This window comes from Protomyctophum parallelum (assembly GCF_964188405.1).
Source record: "Protomyctophum parallelum genome assembly, chromosome: 2".
NCBI classification, from domain to species: Eukaryota; Metazoa; Chordata; class Actinopteri; order Myctophiformes; family Myctophidae; genus Protomyctophum; species Protomyctophum parallelum.
The window spans coordinates 38544728-38563715 of record NC_139699.1 but is presented as its reverse complement, the minus strand read 5'-3'; the positions used below and the strand labels follow the sequence as shown (position 1 = coordinate 38563715).

General features: G+C 43.3%; 1 protein-coding gene across 3 annotated transcripts in view; it reads left to right on the top strand.

Annotated features, from left to right (window-relative positions):
- Positions 1 to 7686, top strand: part of plekha7b (pleckstrin homology domain containing, family A member 7b) — a 133374-nt gene extending 125688 nt beyond the window's left edge. For all 3 annotated transcript variants that reach the window (XM_083759140.1, XM_083759139.1, XM_083759138.1), the window contains 2 exons: positions 3962 to 4099; positions 6957 to 7686. In XM_083759140.1, the coding sequence (XP_083615266.1) occupies positions 3962 to 4086 (125 nt within the window). In that variant the 3' untranslated portion in view covers positions 4087 to 4099; positions 6957 to 7686. The remainder of the gene's footprint in view (positions 1 to 3961; positions 4100 to 6956) is intronic.
- The last annotated feature ends 11302 nt before the right edge of the window (positions 7687 to 18988 follow it).

Genomic DNA, 18988 nt, shown 5'->3' with positions numbered 1-18988 from the left:
CAAGGTAAAAGGGAATAATCAAGAATATAGCAGTAATTTGAAATATAACAGCTTAATCATCCTAGGGCCTAACCACTATACAGTGCACATACTTTACAATTTACAATTTACAATTTAGGCATTTAGCAGACGCTCTTAATCCAGAGCGACTTACATTTAAGCAAGAACAAAAGCATGGGAATACATCACATAAAAGCATTTATCATGAAACATGCGTAAGCTAAGAAAGTAACAGTGGAATATCTATATAATGAAACTATACATACATATAATGAAACTATACATACACTATACATATAATACTATATATACATATAAACTATACATATTTACTACTATGCTATACATATGTACTATGGCGTGCTATGACTAAATACAATACAATTATAGTGCTGTCTACATAACATGCTATAAGTCTGTATCAAATGCTATCTAAGGCAACATAAATGCTATCTAAGGGGGTAAGGTAAGTGCTATGGGCCATGATGGAGTCTGAAAAGGTGGGTTTTCAGGCTACGGCGGAAGATTGGGAGTGATGCTGCAGTTCTGACTGCAATGGGAAGTGCATTCCACAGTTTTGTAGCCAGAAGGGAGAAGAGTTTGGGACGTGTGGAGCGTTGTCCCGGCGTTTTTAGTGAGGGTACTTCCAGCTTCCCTGCGTTGGTTGATCTGAGTGCGTGGGAGGGTTTGTAGGGTTCAATCATACTTGTAAGATATGGGGGAGCCATACCTTTGGTTGCTTTGAATGCCAGCATCAGAGTTTTGTATTCTGTGCGGGCAGCGACCGGGAGCCAGTGGAGGGAGCGGAGCAGGGGGGAGACATGTGAGAATTTTGGCTGGTTGAAGACCAAGCCAAGGCCAAGGCCTATACTTGGTACCCTCCTTCTTAATCTCTTAGCCCGAAAATAGCGGATCTTACAAGCTCAAAACATGTGGGTTCATGTGGTGAAGGTGCTTGGAAGGTACTATGTACAACTTTCTGTGAAACTCAGATATAATGTACTGAAATAACCCTTCCATTCATTCCAATCATGCCATTTAAAAGTATTATTAATATGCATTTGACTTAGTTCTGAGGTATTCCATCTTTGTTTGGCAACCCCCTCCCCCCCCATCCTACAGAAACACTTTCAGAAATAATCACATATAGCACCTGAAAAAATTATAATACCAGCAGTCCAGCACCTGATAAAAATTAAAATACCACCACTGACAGTATATGTAATCTCCTCCCGGCATCACATTGACAGCCTTTGGTTGAAGAGGGGGTTCATGGGAAGCTGCCTTTCAAGAATACTGCTGGAGATATGAGAACGGAATAGGTAGTGAGCCATGCCATCAGGTTGTTCATTTCTAAATAACTGAACATTATTCCTTATTAGGGAAAATCGTATGAACCAAGATGGTCCCTAATTGCAATCCATGTAGAGTCTTTCAGATGGGGGTGGAATCTCTTGATGAGACCATTTTTGTGTGCTGATCAATGACCCAGTCAAACTATGTTCCCTGCATTCCAGAGCTGCTTCTTTGAACGTATCTCTAAAAACCTGCATAAAAAGAACCCCTCTGCTCACTTCTCATCTCTTTCATATTCTGCAGCAGGCAAGTTCATTTTTACAGTAAGAATACAAGATCTTCAGACAAGTCTTTTTTCTCTCTCTCTCTCTCTCTCTCTCTCTCTCTCTCTCTCGCTAACTCTCTTGCACACACATGAATGTGAACACACACACAAACGCGCACACACACACACACACACACACACACACACACACACACACACACACACACACACACACACATGCACACATGCACACACACACACCTCTGTCAGACACAGTAACACTCAGAACATGATCTGTCAGTATGTGAGGTAGCTTAATATGCACAGTGAAGCAGAGTCAACAATTATAACATTATTTCTAGCACAGAGAAATGTCAGAGAGTATAAATTGTGGCAACTTGTCAGCAGAGTCTGACTCTGAAAATATCATTTTCCAAGAGTTGATGCCAACATTAAATTGCCAAAGATGGACATTTGGTTGGATTTCTATTGCATATATTTGCATGATTTTTATTTATTTCGATGTTTAGTAGCAGTTTATTTTTAACAGCCTTAAAGAAAGAATATTTTAACATGAAGATATTTTAAAACAGTGCAGGAAAACAAAATCACAATTTTTGTGATCAATTTAACGCACATTCCCCTACCTACAGTTTAACCGTAGAGAACAATACCAGTTCAAGCAAGGACGGCTTGCAACACTGTCCGTACAATACATTTAGGCAACATTTCTTAAGGTTAAAAAACCAATCAATCAATCAATCAATTAATTAATCATGTTTTACCTTGAGCACCACTCAAATAAATTATTTCTGTCATCTTTGTTGATCTGACAAGACACAGGTAGATACAGTACTCATCAAACCATCACCCTATAATAGTGTGTTCTGCATAGGGTCCCAGGTTTGACTGTGCTGTAGCTATCTGTAAAAACCTCAGTGTTCATTTAACCCGTTCAAGACAGGAACCCCTTGTGGCGTTCTTGTTGCTATGTTCAGTATATTATCAACATAAAACAATTTCTTTTTTCTTTTGAATGAATGTGTGAATATTCAGAAAACTTAGGTCAGTATTTAGAAGGCGTTTTTAGAATCGGCCTCACTCCTAAATGCTTGAGAGAGTACAACTAAAATGGGTCCATTTGGTTCCATTTGTACACTTTCAGAGTTACAAATAGACAAATGAACACTGAGGATTTTACTTGCAGTACCAAATGGTACGGTAGGTTAAACTTTCGTTGCTTATCATGAAAATCTGTTCTCAACTAAAATAGTCCGAAATCTTTAACAGCCAACTCATGTTAAATGAGATTAGATTCTATCTATCCATCCATTTTTAGGTTTCAAAGTAGTTCAACTGATTATTGCTAGTAATAATTAATAATGTTGGTCACAGAAAAGGTGAGTAAACAAATTGTGCATTTTCAAAGCTTCAGTGACCTTTACAACTTTAATAAACTCATATAGAAATAGGCTTATGCATAGTATACTGTATGTTTTTAAGGTGCTGAAATAACACCCAGATTAGTTTTTTCTTCTTCTTTTTCTATTAGTCATATGTCAGGAATCAGGATGTATATTTTATTAACTTTCTTCCACAATTCCTTTTCAAAATTTGCGGTTTGTTCATAAATATGTTTTAAATTAAAATATTAGATTTTTCTTTCATTACTATTTTATTGTAAAAGCTCCCCAGTTATGAATTGCTCCACAAGAATAATGTCATTATTACAGATGTAATTGAGTCACCATCATTTTTGTTTCAAAGGAAGTGCCTCTGTCACCCAACCAATTCTGGCTGTAATGCTGGCCACGTTATGCTATTAATAGCCCAGCTATAGGAATGGAAGAATAATAGATTGGTGTGATTTAATTGTTGAATTTAAGTTAAATGTATCATTTTGTTGCCCACAAACCTGTTAGAAGAACCAGTCCCAGGCCTGCCCTGTTGCTTTGGTCAGCATAATTCATCATTGAACTAAACTTGGATCTTGTGAAATTTTATGAAGTGAGCTTTTTCAGTCTCCATCCCTGTGCATGAACACTGCCATGTTTACATTCTGGAAGGTCTCTCTGTCTCTTCATGAAGTTTTTCCAGGAAATAATTACTTTCCAGTGACTCTTGGACACGATTAACACTTTTTTGGGCAACAATGGAGTTCTGTGACTTCCAGTTATGAGCTATATTTGTTTTTTACAAAACAACGTACAATAAGAGAAATATGTACCCGGTATCTAATTAGAGCCAGCCTTATCCTGTAATGTTAGGCACTGTTATTAGGCACACGTTTGATGCACACTTCCTTGGATCTACTGTAACCTACAATAATGTGCCTCTTCTTTGACTAATATTGACAATGCTATTTTTTCCCTGTGTTCTTCTTCATCTCCTCCTCTGTAGTCCCACTGCAGGCTAACCTCCCCTCTCCTCCTCCCCCACCCCCGCCCCCACCTCCTCCTCTCCCCCCTGTATCAGGGGTGCCTCCCCCTCCCCTAAGCAACGGATTTCACTACACATTTGTCTAATCAGAGACACAAAGTAAGGCCTAGCCGCATGTTTACGGTGCTAATGTGATCGGGGCTTCGCTAATTCTCTCTTAACAAGGGACTTGTGTGTGCTTTGCACTTCATTGCATGCCTACTGCTCTGTTGTGATTGTAAAATATACACACCTCATCTAGGATAGTAAAGACCCCCCTCCACTCCCATTATAATCAACAACAGAGACATCTGCAGGCAGTTTGTTCATCCCACTGCGATAATTGTGCGCACCCACCCCCCAACACTGCCAAAATATTTAGGGTTGGTTAAGACAGGAACAAGCTAAAACAAACAGCACTAGTTGTAGCATTGTGTATAATTAACAACAAAAGAGTGAGACAACTTTTGCTTTAGCGCCTTGACAGTTGAGCAGACTGCACACCTTCATTACACAGCACATACCATCTGTGGTCTGGTAGCAGTGCCGTGTCACTGCTGTGATTGTATTGTACACACACACACACACACACACACAAAGTACACACTGCTTTGTATTACCTCTGTATTCATAATGTAACATCCAGAAGACAGTACTAGTTGTTTGTAGACAGCTTTTTTTTTTACATTATGACCACAAAACACCCATAAACGTCTTGGCACAGTAGATTGTGCACTCTTTCTCTGTTTGTGATGTCATACTCATAGTATAGGTGTGGCAAGTTCTGGCAACTAGTTATTTTTTAAATAATATGCTTATTTTATAATATGACAGTGGCGTTTGTCAAAAGTATTCGAGTTACAAGCTCACAGCTGCGCCATCATTGAAATTTAGGCTTATACTGTCTTCAGGATCTTGATGCTCCATAACTGTGACTGGAGTTCATACATATGCATGCATTTGTCTGCATTTGATGTGTTTTTCTTCCCGTTTCCACTTTTTCTTCTCTTCAAATCTTTGTTCTGTGACTGTTTTATCCCATGTTCAGCTCTGCTGTCAGTGTATTCATTTTTTGTTTCACGCTTTTATACAGTTATGTTATTTATCTATCAAAAACGGTAGTCTTCTATAACCTTGTGATTTGAAGTTGCACTGCAGCTGATTTTGCATATAGATACAGTGCATTTACTGTATGTTACTATATTCTGCCCAAATTCATTTGGCTCCCTGAGACCAATGTTCCAAAAGACCTATAATTAATGGGCCTGTTCAACCAATTTAATATGCAAAGCAATACCAACATTACACCACACAATATTAGAGAGGGAAGTCCAAATACTAACACGATCATTCTGTAAGTGCACATATAATTTGGAGTGTGATGCTGTATTCACACATGTGGTGACAAGCAACAGGTTACAACTAAGTATTTTTTCAATGAAAGACAGCAACATGAAGCTCTTGACCGACACTTGTCGCTGTGTGATGGGTGTGATGTGCTACAAATCAAAGTTGAGCTGGCATCAACTTTTTTCAGTGCTCCAGCGATGCAGTGAAGCATCAATCACTTGGTCAATGGTCAATTTTGTTTGACCATTTTCCCTTCTGTTTCCCCACTTCCTGCTCCATTCTGTAAACGTGCCGATAACCTGTTTCCTGTTCAATGCCAACTCGTCAGACAGTGTGTACAGTAGGCCATGCTTGTCCATTTTGTAGCTTCGTTGCTGCTTGAGTGAACACAACATTAGTGTTCTGACATGTATTCATTCAAACCAATTGGCTCATAATTTCCACACACACTCTATGCATTAAACAGGAATGCAGAGCTCACATCATCTCACAATATAAAAAGTAACACATTAATTCATTCTAATAGCCATCTGTGAGCCGGTTTGGTTATACACACACACACACACACACACACACACACACACACACGAAAAGCAAGAAAAAGGTCCCACTTTGTGAACTTTTAGCAGAGTTCCTGAGATGAGAATGATCACTTTTTGTAAACATTTGTTTTAGAAAGGAGTAATTTATATATGTATTGTTGTCTCCACCAGCCGAAGGCATGGGGAGAGTATGTTTTGCACTCCGTCCGTCCGTGTGTCCGTGTGTCCGTCCGTGAACAGCTAATCTCGGCCACCGTTAACCCGGTCGATGCCATATTTTGCACACACACTCCCTGGATGCCAACCATGAACCTCTGCCCCAAACTTTCCAGAACGGCCTGTTATAGCGCCACCAGGAGGCCGCTTTGTGCAAAACAAGTTTTTCGATGCCATATTTTGCACACACACTCCCTGGATGCCAACCATGAACCTCTGCCCCAAACTTTCCAGAACGGCCTGTTATAGCGCCACCAGGAGGCCGCTTTGTGCAAAACAAGTTTTTGCACAGTACACCTACAGATTTTGTCCAAACATCACGCAAATTGGTACACAGTCTCTCTAGAGCCATTCAACGAAACGGGTCTTTCAGATTTATCAGACTCCATCCTGATTGGTTAAGATTGGCTTCCAAAGTTCACAGGAGTGCTCAGTTTCAAACAAAATGCTGCAAATCATGAACACATCGCGTGATTTCCGTGAAATTGTGCACCCACATTCCCACTAGGCCGAGGACAAAATGCCACATGAACAATTTCAACTCAGCCTCAAGGTGGCGCTATAACTGGCCGAAAAGTGTTTTTACCTCTAACTGCACGGATCTGTGGATAACCTGGTGGAGACCTGTGCCCGGAAGGGCACTTTTTCTAGTTTCTTGTGTAATCATGCTATAGTTGGATTCATATTCATGCTTTCAATGGGAATAGCTGAGCCCATGGGCCACGTTGCTCATTCTTAGTGAATTCCTCCTGTACTCTATGCAGTTTGAATGTCACTCAGGGCATATTTCTAAGATATATATTTTTAATAATTTCATTGTACTCTTAACCATATACTCTTTCATTCTTGTCTTGTGACTTTTCCCTCAGCTCAAGCAATCTCTGGACACTGAGGTGCTACTCCATAACGACAACACATGGATTCTCAAAGAAAGTATCTTTGTATTTGATGTGGACAGTTACACTGTTATTATAGTAGAAGAACTGTAGAAAACACTTAGCCTGCACTCTGAGGCACTTGCAGGATTGACTTGGTAAAGCATTTTATAGTTGCTCAAAGCTATTTTCCTGAAGAAAACAGGACCCTTTGCTATGGAGGCTGCTGTGCATAACTTTGGATATATCTAACAAATCTTAATCCAATAATTGAAAGAAGAAGAAGAAACAAGATTTTATACATGTTATTATTGCACTTTTAACTGTATACTGTAAGGATGTGAAGAATTGAAACTGAAATGCATTAAAATGCATTTAATGTACCTGCGGTGTGATCTTAATAGGAAACTTGTTCTTTTTTCAGACATGGAATGTGAGAGTAATCATCTTATGGAAAGATCTAATGAATATACGGTACAAAATGTGTTATGACGATAGTATTTTTGTCAAAACTCAGATGATATTCTTACACCAAATCACTTGAAATATGTATGTATCTAGCACTGCCAGTCTCTTATTAGCTTGCCAAAATGAATTTTATTTTTGCTTACATCAGGATGAAAATAACCTTTAACATGATATTTTCTGTATTTTCTGTATGACTGTATGAGGAAGGTTGCACAATGGAAATTTATAAAAATGTGAATATTAAAGATATTAACATTATGTGGCTCATCAGACATTTATCAGATAATATAAATGATGTTGACCATAACCAATAACCTTTGTTGAGTGTCTACACAAACACAATTGGCCTGTGTGCGGGGGAAGCCGGGTGGGGAGGGTGATATAGAGGGTATGCGCGTGACATCATCACCATACCCAGAAGTTATAGCGGGAACGCCTACTGAGTGGCAAAAAACTACTTCCTGGCCTCGACAGCCCATACATCCACACAGAAAAGTCCTATTTGATTGCATTAAATTACTTTAAACAACATTAAATTCACGTTGCCACTCAATCTGCCATTCACTTTATATTCACTTTATGCATGCGCATACCCTCTATTGGTCATTGCACGTACTCCTACGGGCTGGTGCGGTATTGCACCAACTCCTATGGGTTCATATGGTCAGCATGCAGGGAGTGTTGGGCGGGAGGAGTACAGTAGGATGAAGGCTCTACGACTCTACGTCCTCCTGGTGGCACGGGTCAGTATACTGGCAGGTGAGTCAGTAGGATACAGCAATGACCAGGGCCAGGGGGCATCAATATGTCCGTACACGGACAAATGTGTCTGTGGTAAAGACACAAGTCTCCAGGTTTTCTTCAGAATATGTATGACTGTACTATTACCAGGAGTCCGACTGTGACGCTGCCACATAATGTGTGAATAAATGTTATTTCATGTAACATACTGGGCTATAACAAGGGAATATAGTGCATAATTGATCAATTTTGTAGGAGTAGGCTTAGCACTAGCATTAAACATGTCACATTGCCTGACCCTCAGAACATAGATATGGACACTTTATTTGTGAGTTCATGATTGCCTTGTTATAGAGTTATTAAAAAATATTTTAGAATTGGCAGCCAGTTATACAAATTAGAAGGTTAAAAATTACAAAATTCGCTTGGAAACCATGTTTTTCAGATTCAGCAGCCTTGAATGATGTTAAATAGCCAAAATGCCTTTTCAGAGATCCCAGCTGTATAATAGTTCTAGGTGAGGTACCAGGAACAGGTAGCTATCAAAGTACAGGAAGTGAGGCGGCCAGGTGGTCCATTTTAGGTAGCCTATTAAAAAGAGTTGACTTGACTTGATAATCAGAATTTTTGAGTGGTGCAACCACTCCAAAGAACAGCAATGTCCCTATGGGACTATGTTTAGAGTACCAGTAGGGGCAAAAGTGGCGATGTTGTGCCAGAAACAGAGAGAGAGATAGTGCTGCACTGTTGCCTGCTAATGAGAGAGGGGGGGGGGTTGTTTTTGCAAAGCGGTTTGTTTCATAAAAATCCACCGTAGACATTCTGCTACTTTCTGTCAAGAAATTCCGCGTAGATGATTATTTTGTGTTGAGAGTTTGGAAGTGCTCATTGAAATCACGTACTGAACAGCCCTGCGTACCACCTGTTTCGAATTTGCACATAATGCAGGAGGCAGATGATCGAAGGCGATGCTTTAATGAAAACTAGCGCTTCCAAAATCCAACACAAAAATAATCAATACAAAACTGTCAATACAAAAAACTATTCTTGAAATTCAGGGTGAAACATAATTGTCAGTATTGACCAAACATTTCCACCCAAAATTCAAAAGATGTCAAAACATTTCACAATATCTTAAATATAAACAACTTCAAATAGAACAAATAAGTTGTGATGTGACTTGTGAGCTTCTAGAATCTAGATCAGATTATTTTAAGTAGCCTACTTAAGTGGTAATGGACAAGAATATTATAATTCTATTGTACCAAGTGTATTTTATGTGAAATCATTAGTTATGCTTATGCTGATTGAGAAATCATGTCCAATTATTAGTAGATAATATTGTCCATGAAATGTCAATTGACTAACTTCATGAATCATGTTTCAATCTTAGCAGGAAGACAATACTGTGTTGGTTTAAAAAAACCTTTTTTAATGGAGGCATACATTATCCATCTCTTCATCCCATTCATGTACGAAGGAAAGTACAAAATGTGCACTCATAGCTCCAAGATTCTCTTTGAAATCCACATTGATTGCTTTGACCCATTAAATTTCATTCTATTATTTGAAAAGGGAATCCAACTATATGGCATGCTCAAAGGAGGTGAACTGTCAATACAAAAAAGCTTCTTGAAATGTTTCTTAAGTTCAAAGCGTTTCCATCTAAAAGAGCATTTTTAATTCTGTCTCTACATGTTCAACCAAGAAGGTGGATGGTAGTAATTGGAACATGAAGCATAGAATTCATGTCTTTAAATCATGAGCTATATGTCTCCAATCCAATTGTAAAAGGAACCTGCTGGGAGTAATCGTCATTTAAATAAAAGAAAAGACAATAGTTTGTTTTGTACAGAAAAACATGACACAAAACATATGAGTTTTATTAACCACTTAAAGCTGCTATAAGCAATAATATGTCAAAAATGTAATGACCTTGGTTTTTGTTTTGTTTTTGGTATTCAGACTAAAAACTTTAGTCTCTGTGACACATCTAGGGGCCACAATCTGCATTCAATGATTTTCCTAGAAGCTTTGTCATTGGTCGATTTGCCTGTCTACTTCCTGATTGGTTAGTCGTTTTTTTCAACCAATGACAAAGCTTCTAGGAACATCTTTGAACGCAGATTATGGCCCCTAGATGTGTCACAGAGACTACATTTTTGGGAGCGTTTTACTCATTACTGGTTGTGTGAATACCAAAAAACAAAAAAACTTCATTAAAATGTTGACATAATTGCTTATAGCAGCTTTAAGCCCTATTTTGTAGTTTATCATAATCATGCAACGAAAATAGCTTGTCACATGAGCTTGTAGATTTGTAGCTATTATTTTAAATTTTTGCATCAATATATATATATATATTTAAAACAGTTTGCCTAGATCCAAAATAGGGAACATGGACAACCTTACACATACACGTCATGTATTGACAACATTTTTATGGCTGCACTGCCCGTTTCATTTCCTAAAGAGTATAGGCTGTGCCGCTGCAGCTCCCTCCCAGCTGAGAACTTCATCGTTAATTGGAGAGTAATTACTTATCATGGTGTGCTTTGAAAACACCTGAAAGAGGGGATGCACCTCCCTAAGCACCACAGTGGGAGCTGCCATACCCCCTCTGCCTCCATCGCTTCTCTAGGACTGGGGGCCCCACACTCCCAGAGTGCCTGCTGGCCCTGGTGGGTTAGGTAGAAGACCCATCACATCCTCTGTTATTGCTTATTTTGCAATAAAAATTGGATGTTTCCCCCCCACACCCCCTTCCTCCTGCAGAAATGCACCCCAGACCCTCCACTGAGGGTTGTGGCATTTCCATGTATTGACGTTTGGCTGGTGGTTCATATACATTTGTTATTCCATGCTCTGGACTTCAAAGGGAATGAAATAGGGCCTATTATGCTAATTGGGTCCTGTTCTGTTAAACGCAATCAAGGCCTCACACATTAATCCTTTGCTAAATACTGGCTTCAGGAGGGCTTTTTGAGATGTACACTAACTAAAAAAACAAACTCCTCACATTATAAGCCGAAAGCACAAGTACTGTTCTTCTTATCCATTTTGCCATGCAATATTTAATATACGTATTAAGATTACATATATGTACAAAATATTGCCATTTCGCTATGTCCGAAATTAGGAATGCCGGTTGATAATGGTTGAAATTATAGTTATTGTCAAAAATATCTCCTTTATGTCTAGGGTTGTCTTATAGTGTTGAAAGGAATGGCCTACTGAGACCATGCTGCGAATCCTGACCTTGTTTTATGGTGCATATCAGTCTGTGTACTGCAGTGAATTTGCAAGATATCCATAATTTTTCCCTTGGCAAGAATTGCGAGTGATAAACGCTACATTGATTCCCCAGGATTCCTAAAAGCATAATGAGATCATTTTCATGAATGTCTGAGGGCCAGACGATGAAAACACTATTTCATACACCGTGGGGATGCCTATTGTAGTCCAACTGTACATAATGCAAAACCAAGAAATCCAATACAGAAAATTACTTTGATTCTAAAATGGTATTTTATGCTCTTTTATCATCTCAAGCTCATTTTTTAATATGTAAGGATTGGCATTGTGAATTGTTGAATTATTGAATAGGTCGGAATCACTGAATATTCTCTCTGACATGCATGCATAGGATAAAAAGAACAGATGAAAAACTGCATCACAGTCATATTGTGCATTCATCCACTGTTAATGGTAGCTAAAACAGAAGTTTTTGCATCAACTTTTACTTGAAAGATTATATAATTAGATAACTCATCAGCACAACACTATACAACTCATCTGCGCATACATGATTGTGTGTGTTAAAAATGCTGTGTTACACAAAAACAATAACTTACTACTCTGCCGATTCTTTAAACGGAAAGCATTTACAATACCTACTGTGATGGGCTTTTTGTAGGCCTACATAAAAGTGAATGCTTTGTACATGAAGCAAATGCCCCTGGGCCTCATCTTTAATCTAACAGTTCCACGCACATATTTTCACTGAGCAAGTGTAATGCTTTATGCTTTATGGTGTCGTCCACAGTTAACAGTTTTGTATTGTAATACTCCAATCTGTTAATAGATCTTTCAATCAATCAATTCAAAACTAAATCCAATAAGTATTGATCCAATCAATGCTGATTTTCTTGTTTTATGAGTATACAGATTTTTGATATAAAACATATTGCAGAAGGACAGGCCATTGCTTATAGATAGGAATTATTAATAATCAGAGCTGATTACTGTTATCATCTCCAACAGAGCCTTATTGTGAGGGGAGAAGCAGCAAGCACACTGCAGACAGATGCTGATAGCTGAGTGTTTAAGGTGTGTACCACATAGAATCATTCTGTAACAGTAAGGGTGGCCACCAAAACATTCTGGGAACTAGGGAAAACTGGGCACCTTGGAAGAGTGGGCACTAAGGAAATCTGGGCACCAAAAACAGGCACCAGTTCTCTGAAATATGCGCACTATAGGGAAATGTGGGCACCAAAACAGAGTGGGCACCAGACCTCGGAATTGTGGGCACCAGACTTTGGAAGAGTGGGCACTAGGGAACATCCAGACTGCCCACTCTTCTCAAGTGCCCAGTCGTACCAATAAAATGGTGCCCAGATTATGTCCAATCCTTATTTACATCCAATACATCATAAAACAAGTATCGCTCAATGACATGAAGACACAAGGACGTGATAAAAATGGCAGAAGCTAATTAATTTCCGCCCCACCTGCCTGGGGTTGAAGGTTTTGGATGCTTTTGGTGACCCAAACCAAAGTATTGATGCCGGTGTATTAGGAGACACATATAACTGGCAGGAACCCGGAAGTGGGGGGACTAGTGGCCCTAGTGAAATGTTGTGAAATGTCAAATGTTATTTGATTTAGTCTGTATACTGTATATACTGTATAAAGGCCCTGGTGTTATCCATGGTGTTATCTGATTGAGTTAACTCATTAGCCAACGCATCTGTTCCTTTCAGGGAGTTGGTAACTTCCAATCACTCAACCCCTCTACCTCCACTTAAAGTTTAATTTAAACTTTGTCATATCTACCCTTTGACATATTAGGAGATGTTGTTGTTTATGTTAAAACTAACAACAGTAAGAGAGGTGACGGACAAACAACATAATAACTTAGGAATGTGCACTCAGCTTAGGATACAACAAAGTTGCAATACCGGTTTCATATACAATATGCAATTGTATATGAGTGTTAGTTGTAAACTGAATTTCAACTGAGAGATGGAACTACGCATCATTCAACGGCTCCAATCAGATCAACGTTATCTGTCTGCGCCCCGGCCTTTATAAGTGCGCCTCCTCTTCCTTGTCTCACTTCTGCTATCCGTTCAGGTAGCACACAGACACGATCGAGAGCTCTCAGCTCACCATCATCAGCCGTCTTTTTTCCATCCAAGTTCAACATGGAGTCAACATCTTCCTCCACAACCGCAGCTTTCATCCCAGGACACACCGACGGGTGTTTCGCCAGCGTCCCAGGCCCTGCATGCCTCCATCAGATACAGCTCGCTACTGCTATTTATCCACCCGAATGGTTCAACTCACAAAACAAACGTAACTGCTAACAACCTAATTTCGATTCCGTTCCGATGCTGCCTCCGCACGCAATAGCCCCATTTTCCCCCTGCTTGCTTGCTTGCTGCTGCTTCAGTGCTATTGTATATCGCGCGTTGCTGTATACAAAGGCTACTCATTCTACTGCTGCTAATGCCTTATGCCACCAGTCTCACTACTGCTACAAGTGGCGTCTGGGCGATCATGCACTAAACGTTGCTTTCACGGTAGTAGGCTACTGGTCATCATGTGGACGTAGCATAGATCAAGGTAGCCATGATTCATGACTCTCGTATTCATACGAGAGTCATGACGCAACTTTGTTAAGTATTCGTTCACGAAATACTTCACTCTATGGGATGTTTCCCTTTGCGGAGCAAAAGGGCAGAAACTTCATTCATGAACTCCCCAGGGCATATGCTCCTAAAATATGCCCTGTGGGTTTAAGAGCGATGACGTAGATGCCCTGCTTCTCGAAGCATCTAGGCTGCGTCTACGTCACAGCGCGCTCATTCGCTTTTCTTCTGCCGAGCTGAAAGGACAGACTTCTGTTACTAAGTCAAGTGTTTAGGGCAATTAATACCTTAAAAATCGGACAAGAGTGCAACTCGAGTACCGTGAGGTTCCCTGATACTTGGACTTTTCTTCCGACAGAATCTTTCGCAAAAACTCTGCAGAAACAAAGCTCCTAAACGGTTCGTAAGTTCTATTATCAGAACATTTCGAAAAGACCGCCAAAAGTAGAAGGGTAACAACTAGCTTACAGCTAGCGCCGCTTAGCGGTTAGCTTAGCAAGGCGCTACCTTCTATTGTGCTATCTTTCTCGTCTCGGGGCTAACAAGCCCGCTACGGTTAGCATAGCCTCAGTCTCAACGAAGGTTCAAGGTGCTATCTTTTCTAGCGAGCTAGCTCGCTCTCGTAGCCTGTTACTCACTAGCTTAGCGCTAGCATAGCACCTTCAACGTTAAACTAGCCGGTGTTGTACGGGGCCTGTAAGCCAGTTTTCGCTAGTCTAGTTTTTCACCTAGAGACTATACGATAAGCTACCTGGTGTTTTACGAGGCCGGTAAGCCCGTTTCTCGCTAGTCTAGCTTTCACCTAAGCTACACGGCCTGGAAGCCCGTAGCAAATTAGCTTTCTTCACGTTCGTGGCCACGAAGCCCTTTCACAAAGTTAGCTAATTCCTGGTCCCCCTCTCGACGGAAAGCTACAAGCATGTCTTCCCCGGTGAGGGAGACCGCCGCCGCAGCTAGACGACGCCGAAGAGGCATCATTCCCGAGCCACAGAAGAAGTGCACTGTGGCGGGATGCGGCAACAAGATGTCCGGCTCCGACAGACACGAAGTATGTCTGTACTGCCTCGGCGTGGATCATGCACGCAATGCGCTTCTCAATTACGACGACCTATTTGGTTGCGAAAAATGCAGAAGTATGGACTTCGCCTACCTACGAGGCAGGCTGAGGCGCGTCGATGAGTTCTACAAGCAGTACACACTCGACGACCGCGAGCACGAGCACTATGGACCGAGGCAGAAGCTGGACTATACCCCAGCTCCGCCTCGCACAGCCAGAGGCTCCACTCAAGAGCGACAGGAGCGGCCTATACCGGCCCCCCGTAGCCGCGCTACAGCCACGGTCTCCTCCCAAGCAGCGGCAGACAGGGCCTCCGCGGCCCGCTACGAAGCTGACGGAGCCAGACCTAAGAGCGGCTCTCGCCCTCTGATACCTCGTCAAGTGAGTACACCAGCAACCGGGCCTCGCGGCCGCGAGATCCCGGCTACCATGGAGGAGCGCTCCGCCAGGCCGATAGCAAAGCCTCGTCTCCGCACTGCGGTCTCTACTACCTTGGCAGCTCGCCTAGAAGCCTCTCCACCACGCAGCAAGGCCCCCATTAAGGACTGGGCTGACGCTGAAGAAGGGGAAATCGACTACGACGAACTCCCCTCCTTCCAGGAGAGAGGCGACGAGCGCTATGAAATCTTAGACGAGGGCAACTATCAAGACGACTCGTCAGAGGCAGACGAGTACACTCGCCGCCCTTTCCAGGATAGTGAAGACGACAAGGTAGAGGAAGTTCCTCCCCCCGTCGACAGACAGGTAACACCCCCACCTCAGCCTTGCTTTGTTCTCCCCAAGGATAATTCAACCCTGATGGAGATCTACAAAAGGGCTGCTATCCGCCTTGACCACGCCTGGGAGGAGACCCCCAGCGAGACGGTGAAATGGGATGGACGCAGTGATGAGTACGTCCCCCCTCCTGTACCAAAGAAGCAGGCCATTCCTCAGGCCTCAGGCTTTGAGACCTTGCTCAGCAAAGCCTGGACCGACCCTGTACCCAAGATAGAGGCCATCCACCGCCGTGGCAAAAGGTCAGCCACCGAAATGAAGGGCATGGAGAAGCTCAACCTGCTCAAAATGCCCTCCATGGACAGAGCCATGGCCTCCTACCTGGCTAACCCCCAAGCCCCAACTGTGATCCCACAGGACAAAGACCCAGTCTTCTCCAGTGCGGCAGATAAAGAAGGGTCTAAGGTCAACAGGTGGCTGTATGACCACATGACCTACGTCGCCAGGGGGCTCAACGCAGGAAGCCTTCTGCATGGATCCATGAGGGCTCTCCTGCTAGAAATGGGCAACACACCCACCCCAGAAGAACTGGCTGAGATGCGCCGCCTCGTACACGAGCTGGCCCAGCTCCAGTATGATGTCACCAAGCACACTGGAGCAGCTCTGGTGGCCTCCATCCTCCAGGAGCGGATGAGGTGGGTGAACCTCGCCCCTCTCCCCGATTCAGTGAAGAGGGACATGGTGGGGAAGAACATATCACACGAGAGCCTCTTCCATGGGGTTCTCGAAGACATGTCTGTCTCCATCCAGCAGGCAGAGACCTCCACCAAAACGATGAAGGCTCTTCAGCCACTGGCTGCCAAGGCTCCACCGGGCCGCGGCAAGGGCAAGCGTGCCCCATGGAAGCCCAGGACGTCCAGCAAGGACCCACCCGGGCCCCCGAGGGACTACTCCGGGGACAGACAGCGTCCACCGCAGGGTCCACGCACCGACCATCGCCGCTCCCCCCCGCCCTACAAGCCCAGAGGAGGAGCGTCCAGAGGCCGAGGCGCTGGGAAGCGGAAGTGACCTACATGGCAGGTCCCAGAGGGGGGTCCTAGCCTCACCCCCCCGTTCTCTCCCACAGAGTTCAAGGCCGGAGGCAGTGGTCACGGACCTCGCCTCCGAGCCGGCGTTAAAGCGCTTAAGGACGAGTGTACAGACTGCCACGGGCAGCAGTGTACACACGTACCAAAATGTTGTTATGTGCAATTCACAAAGTGTCAATGTTTTTACTTCAATAAAGTTTCAAAAAAACAAAAAAACACAAAAAACAACACAACGAACTCTGAAGGGCACAAGCCCAGCCATGGGAGAGATAACCCATACTGTAACAGCACAAGCTGTTACAGGCCGGGACCACCACGCCAAAAAATTTCTTCACTACCCGAAGAATCCACTAGAGGGAGACATTCCACACAAGGTGAGTCTTCCCCTAGGCAAACCGTCTTCATGTACCCACAGGCCACAGAGAGACGTCACAATACAGGCGGGTCTCCCCCCACACACGGGGAATCCCCTGTCACGTCATCTGTCAAAATGGCGGGAGTGCAAAGCATCATCATGGATCATGCGCACTATAGCGACCGGATACAGGCTCCAGTTCGTGTCGAAACCGCCCACTTTCGAGAGGATCTTATTCTCTCAAGCGAGGGGACAGGAAGCAGACATCTTACAGGAGGAGATCAGATCCCTCCTGCAAAAAGGTGCCATCACGGAGGTTTCTCACAACCAGGCAATGAACGGGTTTTACTCCCGCTACTTCCTGGTGAAAAAGAAAGGCGGAGGGCTCAGACCCATTTTGGATCTCAGAGCTCTCAACCGCTATTTAAAAACCTTCCGCTTCAAAATGTTGACGCCACCAGTCCTACTGCGATCAATCCGCAGAGGGGACTGGTTCACGTCAATAGACTTACAGGACGCATATTTTCACGTTCCAATATACCCACCGCACAGAAAATTTCTGCGCTTCGGGTTCAAGGGGAAAGTATACGAATACACAGTACTTCCCTTCGGAATGTCCCTGAGTCCGAGAGTCTTTGTGAAATGTACAGCAGCGGCGATAGCGCCACTGCGACAACAGGGTCTTCGTCTAGCAACCTATATAGACGATTGGCTCCTATCCGCAGACTCTCAACAAGAGGCGCTGTCACACACACACATAGTGCTCAGCCACCTCCGCTCTCTCGGATTTCAAATCAATTACGAGAAGAGCATGTTAACGCCGACACAGTCAATAGACTTCATCGGTATAACGCTAGACTCAGTCTCTTACAGAGCTCGCCTGAGCCGAGAGAGAATAGACGCAATGATACAATCGGCAACGTCTTTCAAGAAAGGACGCTCGATTCCTTTCCACATATGTCTCAGGATGGCGGGGCTAATGGCTTCCTCAATCCATTTAATCCGCCTGGCCAGGCTACACATGAGACCATTCCAGCTATGGATGAACTCTCTGCGTGTACCTATGTACCGTCGCCACCAACGGGTAGAAGTGACGTCACACTGCATACTAGCCCTACAATGGTGGATAAACAGACGGATCCTTTCAGAAGGAGTCCCCATGGGGAGACCTCTGATCAGGAAAGTGGTCACCACAGAAGCAAGCATGACAGGCTGGGGAGCCACGCTGGAGGGTGCCACAGCCAGGGGGATGTGGTCAGAGCACCTACGCTCCTCCCACATCAACTATTTGGAACTGATGGCGGTTTTCCTCGCTCTGAGGCAATTCGAACCGCTCATACAGGGTTGTCACGTGCTGGTGAGAACAGACAACACAACGACGATGTGTTACATAAACAAACAAGGCGGTCTCAGGTCCCCCCGTCTTCATCAGTTAGCTCGAGAGCTCATTCTATGGAGCGACTCTCGGCTTCTGTCCATCACAGCATGTCACGTCCCCGGTATTCTGAACACAGGAGCAGACCTGCTGTCCAGAGGACCTCTCCGCTACTCAGACTGGTCTCTACACCCACAGGTGGTCACACAGATCTGGAGCAAGTACGGGACACCCGAAGTGGACCTATTCGCCACAGAAGGGAACACGACGTGCCCCCTCTTCTTCTCGATAGAGGGGCCATCGACGCTGGGACTAGACGCCCTGTCACACCGATGGCCCAAAGGCCTACTCT